The sequence below is a fragment of the Phalacrocorax carbo genome, chromosome 5 (assembly GCF_963921805.1).
Source record: "Phalacrocorax carbo chromosome 5, bPhaCar2.1, whole genome shotgun sequence".
Taxonomy (NCBI): Eukaryota; Metazoa; Chordata; class Aves; order Suliformes; family Phalacrocoracidae; genus Phalacrocorax; species Phalacrocorax carbo.
Window position 1 is genome coordinate 62,773,939 of NC_087517.1, and position 16,985 is coordinate 62,790,923.

Sequence of the window (16,985 nt, forward strand, 5' to 3'; positions counted from 1 at the left end):
TTTCACTTTTCTTTTTATAGCAATATATATGTACATATTAAAATTATTTAGCTGAATTTTCACCTATTTTCACCAATGAATTGTTCTGTCATAGCAGAGTACTGCTTTATTTTTATAATATTCTTGTCGATAAATTCTTGTAAGTGCATTTATTCTGCCCAAATCCTGAAGTACAGCTTTTGTTGAAAGGGAAAATATCAACTTGCTGTAGAAACAAAAGAAAAAGAAATTGTTGGACTGAAAGAAGCATTAAAAGCATTACAGGTAAACTATTATTTTTCTTGAAATAACTTTTTTCTTGGTATGCAAGTGGTTTGGGTTTAGTTTTTTTCCACTGTTAAGAAAACAGTTGTTTTTAAGAGGGTGTTTCAGGCTTTCTCATTTAATCTTTCTAGTACATGTACGCCTTACTTTCTAACACTGAGCTTCTGTTCTGGTCTTCAGCGTCAAGACTACTTCAAGTTAACCTTCCAGCTAAAGGTCTTCTCCTCCAGAAGAACTGCGGACTCAATAAAGTCCAAATAGTGTGTGAAATGTGCTTTCTTTTCATTTCCATAGTCTTCCTCTTTCTATTCTTGTCTTCTTCTCTCCTGCCTAGAAGCTTTGATTTTGGATTCCTAAACAGAAAGAAGTATTCATACAGGGCCTCCAACTCACAGTGCTACCTGTGGTTTTTATTATTTTCCTTTGTTTCAGTAGGAGGTTTCTGTATTTGCCACATAATCCACAGCTTTCCAATGCCTCTTTGTCAGTAAAAGTAAAATTGTTGGATAAATGCACAATTTACTTTGGTGCTGGTTGGTGTTCTTTCTGTATTGTGTTTTATATTGTTACATGGTGTTGGAGCGCTTGTGGCCGTGATTCAGTTACTTGAAATAACGGAAGACATAGGGGCATACATAGCTAGTATTTAGTTTTCTTTTAAAGACCAAGGCAGATATGCTGAAAATGGATTAAAAGTGCAGAACTCTGAAGGTTTTTGTTCAACACAGAAAAGAATTAGCATTGTAATGCTTTGCCAGATTTCAGGTATTGCCAGGAACTAATTATTTTTCTGCCCAAAACTGGGTGGGATAATAATTAATTCTATTGTAAACAAAATGGTTATAATGGATTATTACCCCTGATCTTGCAACGTGTGGTTCTTAACATTATCTTATGATGGGATGCATTTACTTGGTATCAGACTATTTGTTTAATCATTTAGTTAACACTGAAGGTATTTTAGGAGCAAAAGAAATTTATTCCCATGGCAGCCTGTGCAATAGCTGTAAAGGATTTTGTTGCCTTGTTCAAACCTTGGCATAGCACAGATGATGTAGAATATCCCTCCATGGTCTGCTGAACATGATATGTGTGCAGCAAGAGTAATGAAACAATCCACTGGCCTTTCTTTTGTAAGGTAAAACAGAAATTTCAAAAAGCACTTAACATTAAATGTTTAATGTTCACAGATCAAACATCTGTGTAACAGTATAGTTCAGATCTAGGAAATTCTGCTGTGACTTGAGGAAGCAGGGGATCACAATGAACCTGGGGATGCAGAAGAACTGTTTGGAAATCAGCCTGAAATAAGAGTGAGGAATTTCTAATTCAGTTCTGTAGTCCTCTCTACCCAGACAGTCAGAATTCTACCTCAAAACGATTGTCCTCTAGGCTTAGTTTTTTCTAGAAATAATATTTTTGTAAAAGATTTACACACACTGGGTTCTCTGGCACTTTGGGTTTTTTTTCTAGATATTGTCACTGTTTCTTTAAACGTTCTAAGAGATATAGAGACTAAAGCTTTTGCAATCTGAAGTATTACACAAGTCAAATTTCTCTGATGTCAGTGGTGTATGAAAAAGTGTTAACGACTTCAAATATCAGTCTTATTTTACTAAAGCATGCCAGATTGGTACAATGCGGTCTTTATATGCCACCATTCAGAGTATCTACCTAGAGTTCTTTTTTCCAACAGGGAACACACTTATATTCCTCTAGAACTTGAGGGAACACTTTCCTTTCTACCTCTGTGTTCCTACCTGTTTATTTCTAAGGGTCTAGTTTACAGACTGTAGTCCTTTTACACATTATTATTACCAGAATTACTCTATTAGATTGGCAATAAATGCAATTAAATCTTATTAATCTTAAATTAAATAATATGCAGGTTGTCATTGGAAAAAATGTAACTACAGTTTAATTAATAGCTCTCTTTCATTTTACAGATTTCCAAATACACTTTACAAAAGAAACTGAATGAAATGGTAAGAAATTAATAAAAGTAAAAGAAAGAAGGAACAGTTTTTATGAAGAGAGAATGTTTGCTTGGAGTATAACTCAAATATTAACCAACTCTAATTCTTAAATGGTGTGTGATAATTATTGCAGATAAACAGAAGAGGTGCTATCAGCTTTGAATCTGAAAAACTTTCAAATACAATGGTTTTAGTTTTTTGTAGCTTGATAGCTGCTGTTTATCATGTGGTATTTTCTCTCCCTGAATTAAAATATAATTCGTACATTTGTTCTCTTTATAGATTAAAGATTTTTTTATAGACTGTGATTTGAATAATATATTACCCTTATACTTACAGGGTCTAGCATATTCCTCTCAAAGAAGTAATAGAGAATTCCAAGCACTTCTTAGGGTTTTTTTTCTTAAGAAGGTCTGATAATGTTTTTCCTCTCACTCTTTTTCTCTCCTCTTCTCAGAATTACTTCTTAACATCAGTTCCCCCAAACAGTTTAGATTTCATCCAGTCCAGCTTACTCCCTTTGACACAGGGAATAAATTTATATAGAGTGACAGCATAGTCGCTCTGAACCCTGTTGTCTGTTTTAGGAAGTGAAAGAGTGAGCTGCAGAAACATTGCTAAGCTTGATTGAATAAATGCTGTGAAAATTCTGCTGCTGCTCAACTGGAAAGAATAAAGATAATATTGTCAGACCATTACAAACTGTGATTTTAATTAAGAAGCTCAAAAAACTAAGGTCCAGTTTAGCTTTAAGTACCATGACATTTGTACTGAAAGTCATCTTCAACGCTACAGTGGTTTTACACAAAATATGGTGAAATTGAATAATGTGCCCTCTGACCTGGGAGATAAGGCTACAAGTTAAAGATCAAAGGCAACATAAAATGTGTTTTGTCTTACTTCACTTTTAACTTATATTTATTCTTAAAATACATCTAATCTAAAAATGTGCTTAAAACATACAAAATTATTGAACTTATATTTAGGTCATTTCACATATTACCTTTATTTCATAACTTGCAAGCACGGTCTTCCACATGAGTGAGACTATTTAAATCACAACACCTTTTCTATAAGCTGGAAATACAACTGTGCTGCTTAAACAAATATCTTCTTTATGTTTATAAACTTCTCCAATAATTGGTTATTTGAATATTTTGAAAACATCAGGGTACTGTGACTTTGATTCAGAGTATGGTTATTAAATTCTCTTGACTGGGGGACAAGATATTAGAAATCCTCTTTTGCATGTAGCACTAAACATAACATGTGTAGCTTGGTCATATTTATAGAAGATGCTTTGATATGAAATGATGAAAACAAAAACCCACAAGGTACACAGAAGTGAATTCTTTCCCACAACCTTGAGCAGTAGCGGGCTAATACATACAGTTTTAGACTGGGTCAAATTCTACTAACTTTACTGCTTGAGTAGTTACACTGAAATAAATGGTACATTCTAGAGATCAAAGTAGTAGTCGTCGTCCTTGTAGACTCTCTTAGTCAATTATCACAAATGGCAAAACTTTTAAAAGTAAAATGGATGAAATTCCAAACGATTCATTTGAGATGCATTTCTATTTCAATTTCAAGTTTGGTAAAGACAGATTAGATCATGCCCTGGCTAGTGTTTTGAAAGTAAGCAGATGTGCTGTTTAGTTTATTCTGGCACCTTAGAAACCCTGCCAGTCAGTAAAGCAGCTTTTGTTTGTGCTAGGGATTGAGCACGCCTTATTGATATAGCATTTTTTCTGGTTTTGTTCCTTTAATTCTGTTTTTTTAGTCTAGCATATGTAATGTTAATATATTGCATATACACCATATTTTAGCATGCTATCCAGTTACGTTTATGTGAAAATTGTGGTGATGATATAATTCTTACGATATCTGCTAGAATTTTGAAATAGTGGAATTTTTTTGTTTCGTATTGAAAGACTGTATAGAGACAAAGAAATAAAGGATTTATTTTTCTTCCATCTTTCCTTTGTCTCCACAACAAGTGGTGATTATTGTGTGCGATGTAGTCACTTTGCACCTCACTGCATATGAATAGTAGCACTCATTCAATCAGGAGGATACAGGATGATTACTACAAAGCTAGTTCTCTGAGAGAATAAGCTTGAGTGTGAGTTCTGTATTGTCTTCTTTTTCTTCCTGCTGAAATTAAGAAATAATTGGAGAAAAATGGCCTTAGTCAGGTATTCGTTTCCTCCTCCATTAATTTCCTGGCAGATGATACAATGTAGAATGCTAGAACTCTGAGTGTAGAATAAAACCTGATATAGAGTAGGAAAAATAACCTGCCAAAGTAAATTTTTCATCTGTTCATGTGTTCTCTTGTTAGCTTGCATTGGCTGATCATGGACATGTCTGAGAGAGTGAGTGGTTAGAGGTATTTGTCTTCTGCCGTACCTAAATCTTAATTATATGTCATGGGGCTAAAATATAAAAAGAGAAGGATGAGATTAAGGCTAGTGTTGGATGGTTTAGAGACGAAATCTTGTGTGCAGCTCAGAAGAGCAAATTTGGAGTGCAAGATCTCTGTGTAGTCAATGGGAGACATCAATGTCTACAAGGTAGTGATTCAGTGCATCAGTATTAATGAGTAAAGTAGATGGGGTGACTAACTCTGTGAATGGCTGGTAATTAGTCTAGTTTCACTTGCTGACTATGTTTATATTGGTAAACTAAATGCTTGCGAGACCATTTAGTGAAGCTGCAGTCAAGTGATATGAAATGGTTTAGGTTCATTAAACTCTACTGCTCTTCAGATGAGGGAAGCTGCATCCAAATAACCCACATTGCTCCCAGCAGACAGTCTCCTGAACTGTGCCCAGGAACTGCTTACATCAGTGCTACTTGGCACAGGCCAAAATGTGTCAGGGATAATTTAACAACAGTATAGGCATTTCCTGAAAGCCTCCCTGCCACTGTTTAGTTTTCTAATACAGATATAGTTGCCAAATGAATGAAAAATGAATTCCTGTAAAATGTTAAATAGATGTAATTTTAAAAGTTGGTTTTTAATAAGTTCTTAATAATCTAAGATAGGAATGTTATTTTTATTTCCTTTCCACATATTTTAGGAATTTGCCTGTAATTATATGATGTGGTTTAAAAATACAGTCAGAAGGCATTGATACAGCATAAATTAAAAATAATTATTTTTAAGTAGAAAAATGGTGGTAACTAAAGGAACTATTGTGGAAAATTTTTCTATTTTGAAGATTTACTGTTGGTAACATTTTGCATAATTTTCATGTTAATTTGCCTTAGGTCTCCATGCCTTTATTTCTCCTTTGTTTCTCTGACACTTTCACCTCCCAGTTACCACCTTCTGCTTCATTGTGTAACTCTGACTAGTGACTCCATTTCCAGAACATCTTTGAGATATGAGCAATTCCCTGTTGGTCTTCCTCCGGTCACCTACCTGACCCTGAAGTATTTCTCTGGTCTAGTTCCACGAAGAAATCATTGTGCCTCAACAGACCATATGGCCACAATCAGTTCCACTCCCCATCCCAGCTTATCTTTATTACTGGTGGAGGGCAGGGCAATAATTTCTGTTCTTGCAGTATCAGACATTAGGAAGGAGAACCAAGATTCTGTGGGTCTTACTCCAACTCCAGGGTCATACCCTCCCTATCCCGCAGTGTCTCCTGGTGTTTCTTGATTGTCCTCTATGGAAGAATGTTTTAAGGCCTTTTCGCTGTGAGCAGAAGAATCACATACTCAGGGAAGGATGTCAGAAGGAAAACCAGGCTGCTTTTATTTTACTGTGCACTAAGCCTGGAGATCATCTTGCCATCAAAAATCATATTTAGGCAAGTGGTAAACTCTTAATAAAACTTTTGAGGCCTGGGAAACAACAAAACATATTTCTAGTGAGAAGGAGGGACTAACACTGTCTTGCTGAGTTAAGAAAGAAATTGGGAGAACACTAAGAAAAATCCATATAAAAGAAAGTGCAAAAAACCTCAGCTCTTGCCACAAGCTGTTCCAGTTTCATATTAACAATGCCTCCCTCTTCGTTGATCTCTTAGAATAAATACACCTGAATGACTACCAGGAAAAACAAATATAATTCTTCCTTTTTTTTTTTTTTTGTTTGTTATAAAATCCACATGATAGCTTTAGTTAAGCACAGTTCTTCAACAGTTTACTTATGGCTAGGCAAAAGAGAAACTATAGGAACATTCACAACCTACATTCCTTGCAGTGATTCTGTAAGCCGTGGTGTTTCTTTACCAGTGCTTCCATTATGGCTTTCCATTTGCTGTAGTGTGTTTAATTTCATACCTTATAAAACATGAGAAATTTTTATTGTATATCCTGTTTTGCTAGCCTTATGTTGGTCGTTGCTTTTGATTACTATCAGCTTTTATTATCCTCTGATGCTTGGACATATATTGCATTTGTTACTGTATGGAAATGGAGCCTTACAGAAGCCGAACAGACGGGGCCAGATTCATCCTTGTGTAACCTGATTTTACACGCAGGGATGAATTTGGCCCAATTCATTGTAATTGCTGTGTTGCTCTACTGTAGATTAGAAATAGATTAGATGTCTAAATAAATGGATATCTTTTCTGAGGAATTCATTTAACCTACTCTCTTCAGAGAATATTACTTTAAAAACTGGCCAAATAGTACCTACAAAGCTTTTAACAAAAATACAGTATAAAGAGGAACACAAAAAGCTTAGTGTATATGAAGGAAAGAATAACATATAATTTTTAAAAAAAATCAGTGACATGTGTCACTGAATATAGTTTCCTGTGAATATGTATTTTCAGTCACCCCCTCACAAAACAAGAGAGAGAGATTGGTAAAATTCATTAAACTTAAATACATTTTACTTAATTGCTATGTAGGGTTCATTATCATAAGATATTACTTAGGCCAAGATGTGAATAGAAGTAAAAATAGTGTTAGATGCTTACAAAAGAAAGTAGTTAGAAAAAAAACCCTACAGATGCATAATCTTAAAATAGAACTTCTTCATCTTTAACATATTACAACTGCTAATTGATACTGAGGAATTAATAACTATTCACGATAAGGTTACTTAAATATTTCTGGGAAGCATGTGGTATTAATCTGCATTAGTTTCACTAATCTAAATCAAAGTCACCGCTGCTCTCTAGAAGTGGTTGATGCACTTCTCTTTTTATAGCAAGCATGTTGAAATTCTTTTATTTAGGTGTGTCAAATATACAAATTCTCTCCTAATTGTTGTTGCACCATGTCATTTTTAACAATCCCAGAACTGGAATGGATGAGGCTGTCTGGCATCTGTGGAGATGGCTTAGTCTAACCCTACGCTGCTCAAAGCAGGGTCAGTTAGAGCCTGTTACACAGGGCCATGTCCAGTCAGGTTTTTAGTATCTTCAGAGATGGAAACTCCATAGCCTGTTTGTGTAACCTGTTCCGATGTTTGACCACCCATACAGTAATTTTTTTCCCCTCAGGTTTAAGTGAAGTTTACTGTATTTCACTTTGTGTCAGTGGGCACCACTAAGAGGAGTCTGGCTGCATCTTCTGTATTTCCTCCCCTCCACCCAGTATTTATACACATTGATAAGATCCCCCTGAGTCACTTCTTCTCCAGGCCGAACAGTGCCAGCTCCCTCAGGCTCTCCTCACATGTCAGCTGCTCAAATCCCTTGATTATCATCGTGGCCCTATACTTTGAACAATGCTGTATTGAAAAAAACCCAATATTTTTGTTTGAGTTTGTATTACAATATAGCTTAAAATTTTTTCCTTGTTAATTAAAACCATGTTATGCCAGGAAGTGTTTAAGACCATAAAAGGAAGACAGTACTTTTACTAGTGGCTTTACAGAGAAGACTGTACACTGTTTGCATAATAGGTTGCTTTTGTTGTGTAACGCGAAAGAATAAATGCCTATAGGCCTTATTTTCATGATGCATACTCTAGCCCTGTTGCCAAAGTTTAAGATGCTCCTGCTCTTAAATGTCTCCAGCCCTTACTGATCTCTGCCCAGTGCTCCTCTATGAAAATGCTAGGACAAGTTGTTGTGGGGCTGTGATTTAAGCCCTCTAAAATTCTTAAACAGGCCCCATATTTTGTTGCGTTACTGCAACTTGAAAGCGTGGTATACTTGGTTTAATACTATAGTAGGGACAAACAAGCAGCCGGCGCAATCAGGTACAAACGTATAGCTGCTGAAGCCACTGCACTGTTTGAAACTGTAGCCAAAGACATGAGCAGGTACAGAATAGCTGCTGTGGGGTGGATACTGCATTAATCTCCATGATCATCCTACATCAAAGGAATGAGGGAATGCAATGCTGTACTGAGTGGTAGGAGGGCAAGTGTAAACCACAGGCAGCTTTAGCATGTGAGGCTATATTTACAATACAATGGCAGATTAAATAACATGTTTAAGACACATAACAAAGGAAAACTTGGAACCAGGATTTGAAAACAGTTAATACAGTTCTGCAGACATTTACATGGAAGTTCTCCTAAATATAAAGGACAGCATATGAAAATATGTTAAAGTGCTTTTTTGATAATCTAACTTCACCTGTGGGTGAAGGTCTTTGGAATGAGGTGCTATCTGGAAATGGGAAGTGATCATTAGATGTGAAGTAGACAACTGAGATATTCTGGGAATGATTTTGCATTTATGCTCTTATGATAACATTTGGAGAGTTGACCTATACATGCTAGTTACTATCATTAAGTGGGTGCTTCATTTATGTTTCTAACAGGATCAAAAATTACAGATGCACTTAATAACAAAAGAGGAGCATCATAAGAAGCTGAATGAGGTTGAGAGGTGTTATGTGACTATTGCATGTCAGTTTGGAATTGTAAAAGGCGTTCATGAAAAACTAGAGCACAGTGGTATGTATGTCTTGAACGTACTCCAGCATTTGATTTTTGCTGTGTTTTGACAATGCTGAGTTGGAGACACCTGCCAATTCAGAAAAATAGCAGCTACCATGTGCCTAACATCAAATACACCAGCTGGCAATGACTCTGTCTCAGTAGCTTCCTCAGTGTTTCTGAGACAGTGCCGGGTTAGGCAGCACAGACCCCATGCTGCTTCTGCTCTCTGCTGATACGCTGCTACACTTGTAGGTGTGACCACATGGTAAATTATACCTAGGAATTGGTTTGTGTTCAAAACAATCCAGCAGCAGACCCACTCCTTCCTGGAAAAAGATTTCACTTAATTCGGATCAGATCCCTGTTGCCATTCAGCATAATCAACATAAACAGTTGTACCAGCTCAAATGAGGGGGTGAAAGTAAAGGAATTAGCAAAAAATGGGAAATGAATGCTCTTTAAACTAGGTTCAGTGTTGGGAAATGGACAGAAAACATTAATGAAATAATAAAAATTCTATTGTTGTACAGAAATACAAAACCTTAAACCAGTTGAGTAAATAGGGTCATATGAATAATTTGGTGCAGTTATTGTTATATAGATTCTGACTATATGGCTAGTCAAGCTTTATAAACCTGTACCTTATCCCTGTTCATGTCTTGAAACATAACAAAATTATTATTCATATACTTTTATTTTATATAAATATATAATTTTATGTATAAAATAATAAAGCTGATAAGCTCAAGAAATAAAAATACCTCATTTAAATTTTTTTACCTATTAATTGGAGAAATAAGTCCTTGTTTCTCATAACAAATGATACATTTCTATGCAAACATCACAGTGTATGTGTAGAATATGGACTTGTGTATTGTTTTGTGTGCCTGCGGTTTTCATCTATGTAAACACCTACACAGCGTGTAAATAAAAATAAGTCTTATTTTTTAAGGGAAGGGAAAGAAGTTCTATAACTCAAAACCAACAAAACTCCAAGCAAACAAAAAACCCCAAAACACCAAAAAACTTCGCAAATACTGAAGCTTATAAGTTTTTTTCCCTGCCTGAAACCAAATAATTTTTCAGATCTAGTTTGAATAAGTTGGTAACATGTTCTATGTGTATTTGTGATATTTCAGCAACTCACATTACTTTTCATATTCAAATTTTTAATAGGTCAATATTTAATATTAAAAACAAATTAAGATAAAACTTTGCTTTGTTTTCCCTTTATTTACATCAGACAGGGCTTTTCTATTATGTCAGATACAGAAAAGTCTTTTTGCAGTTTCATGGAAAAATAACTTTCACTCTTAGTATTTACACTATTTGAACCATATATAAATGCTTTTTGCCATGTTTCTACTTATATTTACCAGTAATTGCAAAATGAACCTGTAGAAAAGATTAAATATGTTACTAACTGCTTCTGTTCAAGAAGGTGATCTGTTCACCAATTTAACTCTAGTGTGTTTTTTACTGCAGAGAGAATTCAATCTGCACTGCAGTATGTAAGATGTGCAATAGGCATGTAGGTAACTTGTAAATTGTGATCAAGAAACTGCAGTCAGTGGAAAAGTCAGGCAGAAAGTATACGAGCCTTTTTTATGCAATTTGTTTAAATTTATAAGCTGTTGTTCTTTATCTGCTGTATTAAAACAGTATGTAGGGAAACAAGAAAATGAAAATTGATGTGTTATAGTGCTGTGTAGGGGAAATACCGCAATCTGTAATAAATCTAAAACCTATAGCCTACTCGATTTCCCAGTATTAGTATTTTAAAGCTAGAGGGTGAACACATTACTCTTGTTGAAAGATAGGAGAGAGTTTTTACCAATTTTTACCTGCTTGTTTTTGTAGTTTTTTTCTAAGTTATATCAGAAGATATTTGTTACATTCTTGAGTATTTTCATTTGCTAAGCACATATTCTCGTATAAAACTGCAGAATTGCTTATTGTATTGTAAGGCTGTTGTCCATCGTTCCCCATGACGCTTACCATCTTTAAGAGAAAAGGAGGGAACTTTCTGGGTGTGATGCACTGTCTAGAGTTCTTGTATTCAAGTGTTGTGCCAGAGCTTTCTGAGAAAATAAAGAAAAAAGATTAGGCGTGAATGAAGAGGAACCAGGAAACAGAAAAGGCTGAAGAGAGACCTCAGAGGATCAAAATACTAAGACTGAGTAGAGGTGACTGAAAAAGTACAGGGACCAGTGAATATCTTCAGCTTTTCATTGTGAAACTTCAAGCAATTTCCTAATTATATCTTACCCTGTCTAAGAGAAAATTCCCTTCCCTTTCAAAAGGGACAGAGATTATTCATAGTGTTTTCCTCTCAATTATCCTCTGCTGTTTCCGTCTTCCATGTCCTATATGTATATAAGTCTGTACATTTGTTAACCCAATTATTTGAATGTTCTGTGGTTCATTATGTTCTACGTTCCTCTAAAAATAATCAAACTCATCCGAAAATTACAAGGAAAGCCTTAGTTAAAAAACAAACCTAAGATTAAGAGCTAATGGAGAAGTGATCTGAATAAAGTGATACGAGATGACACTAAAAATTAAATTACAATATTAAAAAAATAGCAAACCAACACACAGAACAGTCTTAATGCATTGTTTGAGGTATAGAGCGACTGGTACGACCTGATGTGATTCTCCAGTGTAGTATCACACTATACAGAAAAAGTAGTTGAGTCGTATTTTCAGTCTTAGTCTCCTTTCCATGAAGGTGTTTAATTATTTTATAAATTATATACATATACATTTCAGTTATAAATCAAATAATCTTTCAAATATGAAAGTATATATTAACATGTTTTAACTTTTTTTTAAAGTACAGGAAGCAATACAGCTCAATAAGAAACTAGCATCAGTGAATAAAAGACAAGAGACTGAAATAAATAATCTGAAGGAAGTAAGTATAATGTGCATTTCTGAATGGATAAGTAGGATTCTCTGGGACTTCTACAAGCTGCTGTAGTACTTACAGAAGCAGTGGACAAGCAGCAGAACTGTTCTTGATTCTATGACTAATAGCTAAATTAGTCTTATGCTCCCTTGTTATGCACAGATACTTCAGATGAATACCAATTAAACTTTGAGCAGCTCTGAATAGTTTCTGTAACTTGGTGATTTTTATTTACCTCTACAGCATACTACTTGTTCTTTGTTAATTATTTGTGACCTCTCTTCTTCCTGTGCTGTGTTGTCATTGCTTCTCCCATCTGATATGGAAAGGTAGCAGTGGTGTTTTCAGTTTAGTCAAAGAGAGGTAGAACATGAAGAGTGGTTGCCATAGAAGAATGCTGGTAGCTTGAATGTAGGATGAAAAGTGTAGCTGAATCTCCATCAGAAATGGGAGAGTTTTGTGACAGGACAACTGAGACATTTGATAATAGTGGTACTATGGACAAAGAATTTGCCTGGCCTTTAAGCTCTTTTCTGCCCTCATCCATTCAGAAACTACTATTTGCCAGGCATGTTTCTGAGTCACACTCTTGAACATATATAACGGTGGGAAGAATAAATTTCTCTTTTGCCTTTGAGCTGTTTCTTAAATGCTGACAGGAGAAGAGCGAAGGGACCCTCTGAAGTCAAAATTGTCCTGTAAACTCAGTATCTTTCTGTCCTGTTCTGGAGAGTTAATTTTCCTCCTAGTAGCTGGTATAGTGCTGTGTTTTGGATTTAGCGTGAGAATAATGTGATACCACAATGGTGTTTTAGTTGTTGCTAAGTGCTGCTTATAGTAAGTCAAGGACTGTTCAGCTTCCCATGCTCTGTCAGCAAGGAGGCGCACAAGAAGCTGGGAGGAAGCATAGCTAGGATGGCTGACCCAAACTGACCAAAGGGATATTCTATACCATATGATGTCATGCTCGGCATATAAGCTGGTGGGATTTGGCCATGGGGTGCGCAGTGATCACTGCTTGGGGACTGGCTGGGCGTTGGTCAGCAGGTGATGAGTGGTTGCATCACTTGTTTTTTCCTGGATTTTGTTCTTCTCCCTCTTTTTTGTTGTTTTCTGTTATAATTGTTGTTGTTGTTACTTTATTTAAATTATTAAACTGTTCCTATTTCAACCCACAAGTTTTCTTACTTTTGCTCTTCCAATCCTCTCCCCCATCCCACCAGAGGGGGAGGGTGAGTGAGCAGCTGTGTGGGGACTGACTGGGGTTAAACCACAACACTTTCCATACCACATCTTTTTCGTATCTCCTTATCTTTCTATTCCACTTTTTTTTTCCTCCCTTTGAGTTTGTGAATTTCTTGCAAAACAAAAAGGGATGGGGGAGTAGATAATTTTTAAATGAGGAGAAGGGACTATGACCATTTTATATTTGGGTTAAACTGATCAAAAATTGGATGTTTACCTACTGTGACTTTTGTTTGCCTGAAAAAGGAGATTTGAAGGTACAGAAGTACTTAAAAACTCTTCCTGAATCTAGTGTTGGTTTTTGTTCTTAAGACCACGCAGCCTCCTATTGTTAAGGTTCTTTGCAGTGTGATGCCTCTAGAAGCCTGACTTAAATTAAATTTTATCTTGAAATAGAGACAGTTTAAGATTTTTTCATTTGTTTCATTCTTAACTTCTCTAGTGCTTTACTTAATTTTTGTATTTATTACATGGAGTTATTCTAGCCACAGTAGAGATTAATCATTAATTCTATCTAGATTTGTTTAGTTACATACTACACTATAACATGACAAACCTCAGTGTCAAAAAGATCAGGTTTTGAAGTGACTGTTTGATCTCAAAGTTTTCAGAACTTCTACCATCATAAAAAGAGACTGAGAAACACAATAACAGTAAAGCAGAACACTGGAAAAATTCTAAAATTAATTTTAAAAATCACAATTAGGTTTTATGGCATTTAGAAATGTTTATTTAGCTACATAATTCAAATTATAGGTGTTGTATGTTGTATATATGACCTATATATATTTATCTGAAATATTTGACGGATGGAAGAGCAACAGAAAAATATTGGAAGTTGTCAGTGGTGATAACTTTCCTCTATAGAAAAGCCATATTTGTTAGAATGCTAATAGCATCATAGCCATGAAGGTCTGAGGACATCTTAGTCTTGTGTGCATTGAGTACACTTCTACTGTACAATTCCTTTTTTAAAGGAGTTGCAATTTTTATGTGACAAAAAGGAGGACATTCCTCTCAAATGCAGCATATCTTTATTGTAAATATAAGAATTTAGGAGTTCTAGAAATCTTTAAACTTCACAGTGAATTAGATTTGTTGCTTTTGGTTAAGGAACCAAGAATAACTCATTACTTTAAATTCTCTGAGGCTAATTTGAGAGGTAGGAAAAGAAATTTGTGAAATCTGTGAGTAACAGAGGTGTGCGAGATAAACAGAGAGTGATTTGTGTACTCCAGTAATCAAATATATTGCTTGATCCATTTTTTTTAGCCATACTTTTGATTCTTAAGGTCATGGGTGATGAATTTTAAATAAAATACTGTTAGATAAGCAGAAGAAGGGGCTAACTGAAACTTAATCTGGCTTTCTCACTTCACCAAGAAATGCCTTTATGCTGTTTTTTTCTGAATTTCTTATTGGTCATTCAGTATTTGTCCATCCCATTCTGAATGTTGGTGTAAAACTGAACTGGAATTTAATTTCTTAGCCTTTTAATATTCTCATAGTGCTGCAGCACTTTGCTGTGGCAATGCCTTATTCGGCAAAAAGTTGGGGGTTTGTTTATTTGTAAATATAGTTTATTAGTAAAAGTTGCAAATAATAGACACGCCTTTTACCTCAAAATGTAGAATTTCTGTGAAAACAGAGTTAAAAATTGTCAATATAGTAGAAAAAATACAGCCCATTTTTCAATATTCCCTATTTCAACAATTTGCTTATAAAACATTTCTGGAAGGTTATGTAATGAGACAGTGCGTATCTGAACTATATCTGTAATGGCACTTGTTCTGTTTGTGAAAGGCTGCAGGCTCATCTTTTGGGTCATTCTGTAAGAGACGAGAAAAGAAGTGCTTGGACCCAGTAAGAAGTGCCCTGAGCTAGTTTAGTTTCATTGTGGTTACCTTGTACTTAGCCTAACCATCGCAAAAGTGACCTTAAAGCAGTCAGGTGTTTCCCCTTGTCGGGGTATCTGTTGTAGAGCTGAGGGGACCTACAAGAGATACAAAGCAATGAGAAAACTTTGATGCTTAGAAGGGTTTGGAAGAGGCATTACCAGGCTGTTTTCACTTGCTACATAGCTGAAAGAAGTCCTGAGATCTGCAGCACAAGTTGGGACAACTTATAAAGCTGGTTTTATCTGCCTCAGAGACTTGACTGACCTCTAACAGCTCTGACAACTTGTGGGTTCAAACTTCTTTCCTCTATAGCCTCAGTGCTGGAGTGGGAATGACTACCCTTAGTACCAAAATCTTAATTTGGCTGTCAGCTCTTATCACAGCCATTACTTTGACTCAGACCAGGATGATCTCACACATTTTTTCTTAATGGGAATATGAAGTTAGTGAATGCTATTCAACATTTATGGATAAAAGTAAACTAGGGAAACTATGAAAATGCTTGCATTGAAGTCTGACCAAGAAAAGCAGCAGAATGAAACAAACCTTTAAAAAAGGTTTGCTGCTCGAGGTCTGAAAGATTACAAGAGAGTTGCACTGGTCTAGGAAGAGAGCAAAAAGATATAGTTGTGATTTTGGATACACTTTAAGTTTGTGTAAGGTACCAGCACTGTCTTTGGAAGCAGTTACATCTGCCTGCGCTGGCTGCTTTTCTAGTTCCACACCACCACTTCATGCTGGCACATGTATTTGCGTGGCCTTGAGGGAAAGTAGAAAGAAATTTTTTTGTGGATAAAAACTACATTTTACCAAAAAAAAGGTAGTAAGTTTTAGCTTAGATCAACTGGCAAAAGGAAAATACATTGAAGGAGTAGAACTGTTTCTTCTGTGACACTCTTGAGTTACACTGGCTTGAAGCGTTTCTGAAATCGTGTCCCCCAGCATTGGCTGCTAGCAACACATCAAAGGAATTGGTTTAAAGCCTTATCATTCTTTCTTAGCATTCCCCCAAAACTGATAAAATTATTTCCAGATTCAATTAATTTATAGGGTTCAGAATATTACAAGTGATCTTATTAATGACAGGAAGCTACTAGAAAAATAAGCAAAAACTCTGGGGGTGAAGATTTTTTAAATTTCAGAGTACAAGAAAATATACATCTTTTATGTAAAAAATTATTTTATATTATTTTCGCAGCTACATAGCTTGTGCTTTGACTCACCATGGAAGACTTTCCCATTATCTTTGGTGATCTGGTTTATATTGGTTATTTTGGGGATTGTGTTGGGTTTTGGTGGTTGGTTTTTTTTGTGGGTTTGTTTATTTCCCTCCCCCCCCCCCCCACCTACAGTTCTGTTAGATTAGCAGATCTGGATTTGGTTCCAGATGGATTATACACATCCACCTGTGATATATAAAGAAAATCCAGTCATCTTTTCTACCTTAAGAACATAACTTACTTAGTACAACTTATTCTTTCCCCATGACAAAATAAGTAGTACGATTTTTCTGCACACAATAAACTGAGTTTTGGAAAATATATAGTCTCAGATCCATAGCAGGCTTTTGCACCTGCTTGTGTATCACACAACCTGTTAGCTGTGTTCTGTATACCATTAATCTAGTTCTCTGTAAAGACCGGCACAGTGCACCTTTTCACTTTTAAAAAGTTAAAACTGCTTGCACCTTCTGCCACTTAAATGTAAGGACGTTCCTTGCATGTTTCATTCTGGAGCCTTCTAGTAAAAATAGCACAGCTAATATATGTTGTTATTGCAAAAGATGGAAAAAGCCTTCCTAGGTTACAGAATATCACAATCCTAAAG

General features: G+C 35.6%; 1 protein-coding gene across 1 annotated transcript in view; it reads left to right on the top strand.

The window, feature by feature from the left end:
- CCDC73 (coiled-coil domain containing 73) overlaps window positions 1-16,985 on the top strand; it is a 105,708-nt gene that overhangs the window by 62,879 nt on the left and 25,844 nt on the right. The window contains 4 exon segments of the mRNA XM_064452805.1: window positions 190-264; window positions 2,211-2,249; window positions 8,984-9,119; window positions 11,942-12,021. Coding sequence (XP_064308875.1) covers window positions 190-264; window positions 2,211-2,249; window positions 8,984-9,119; window positions 11,942-12,021 — 330 coding nt within the window.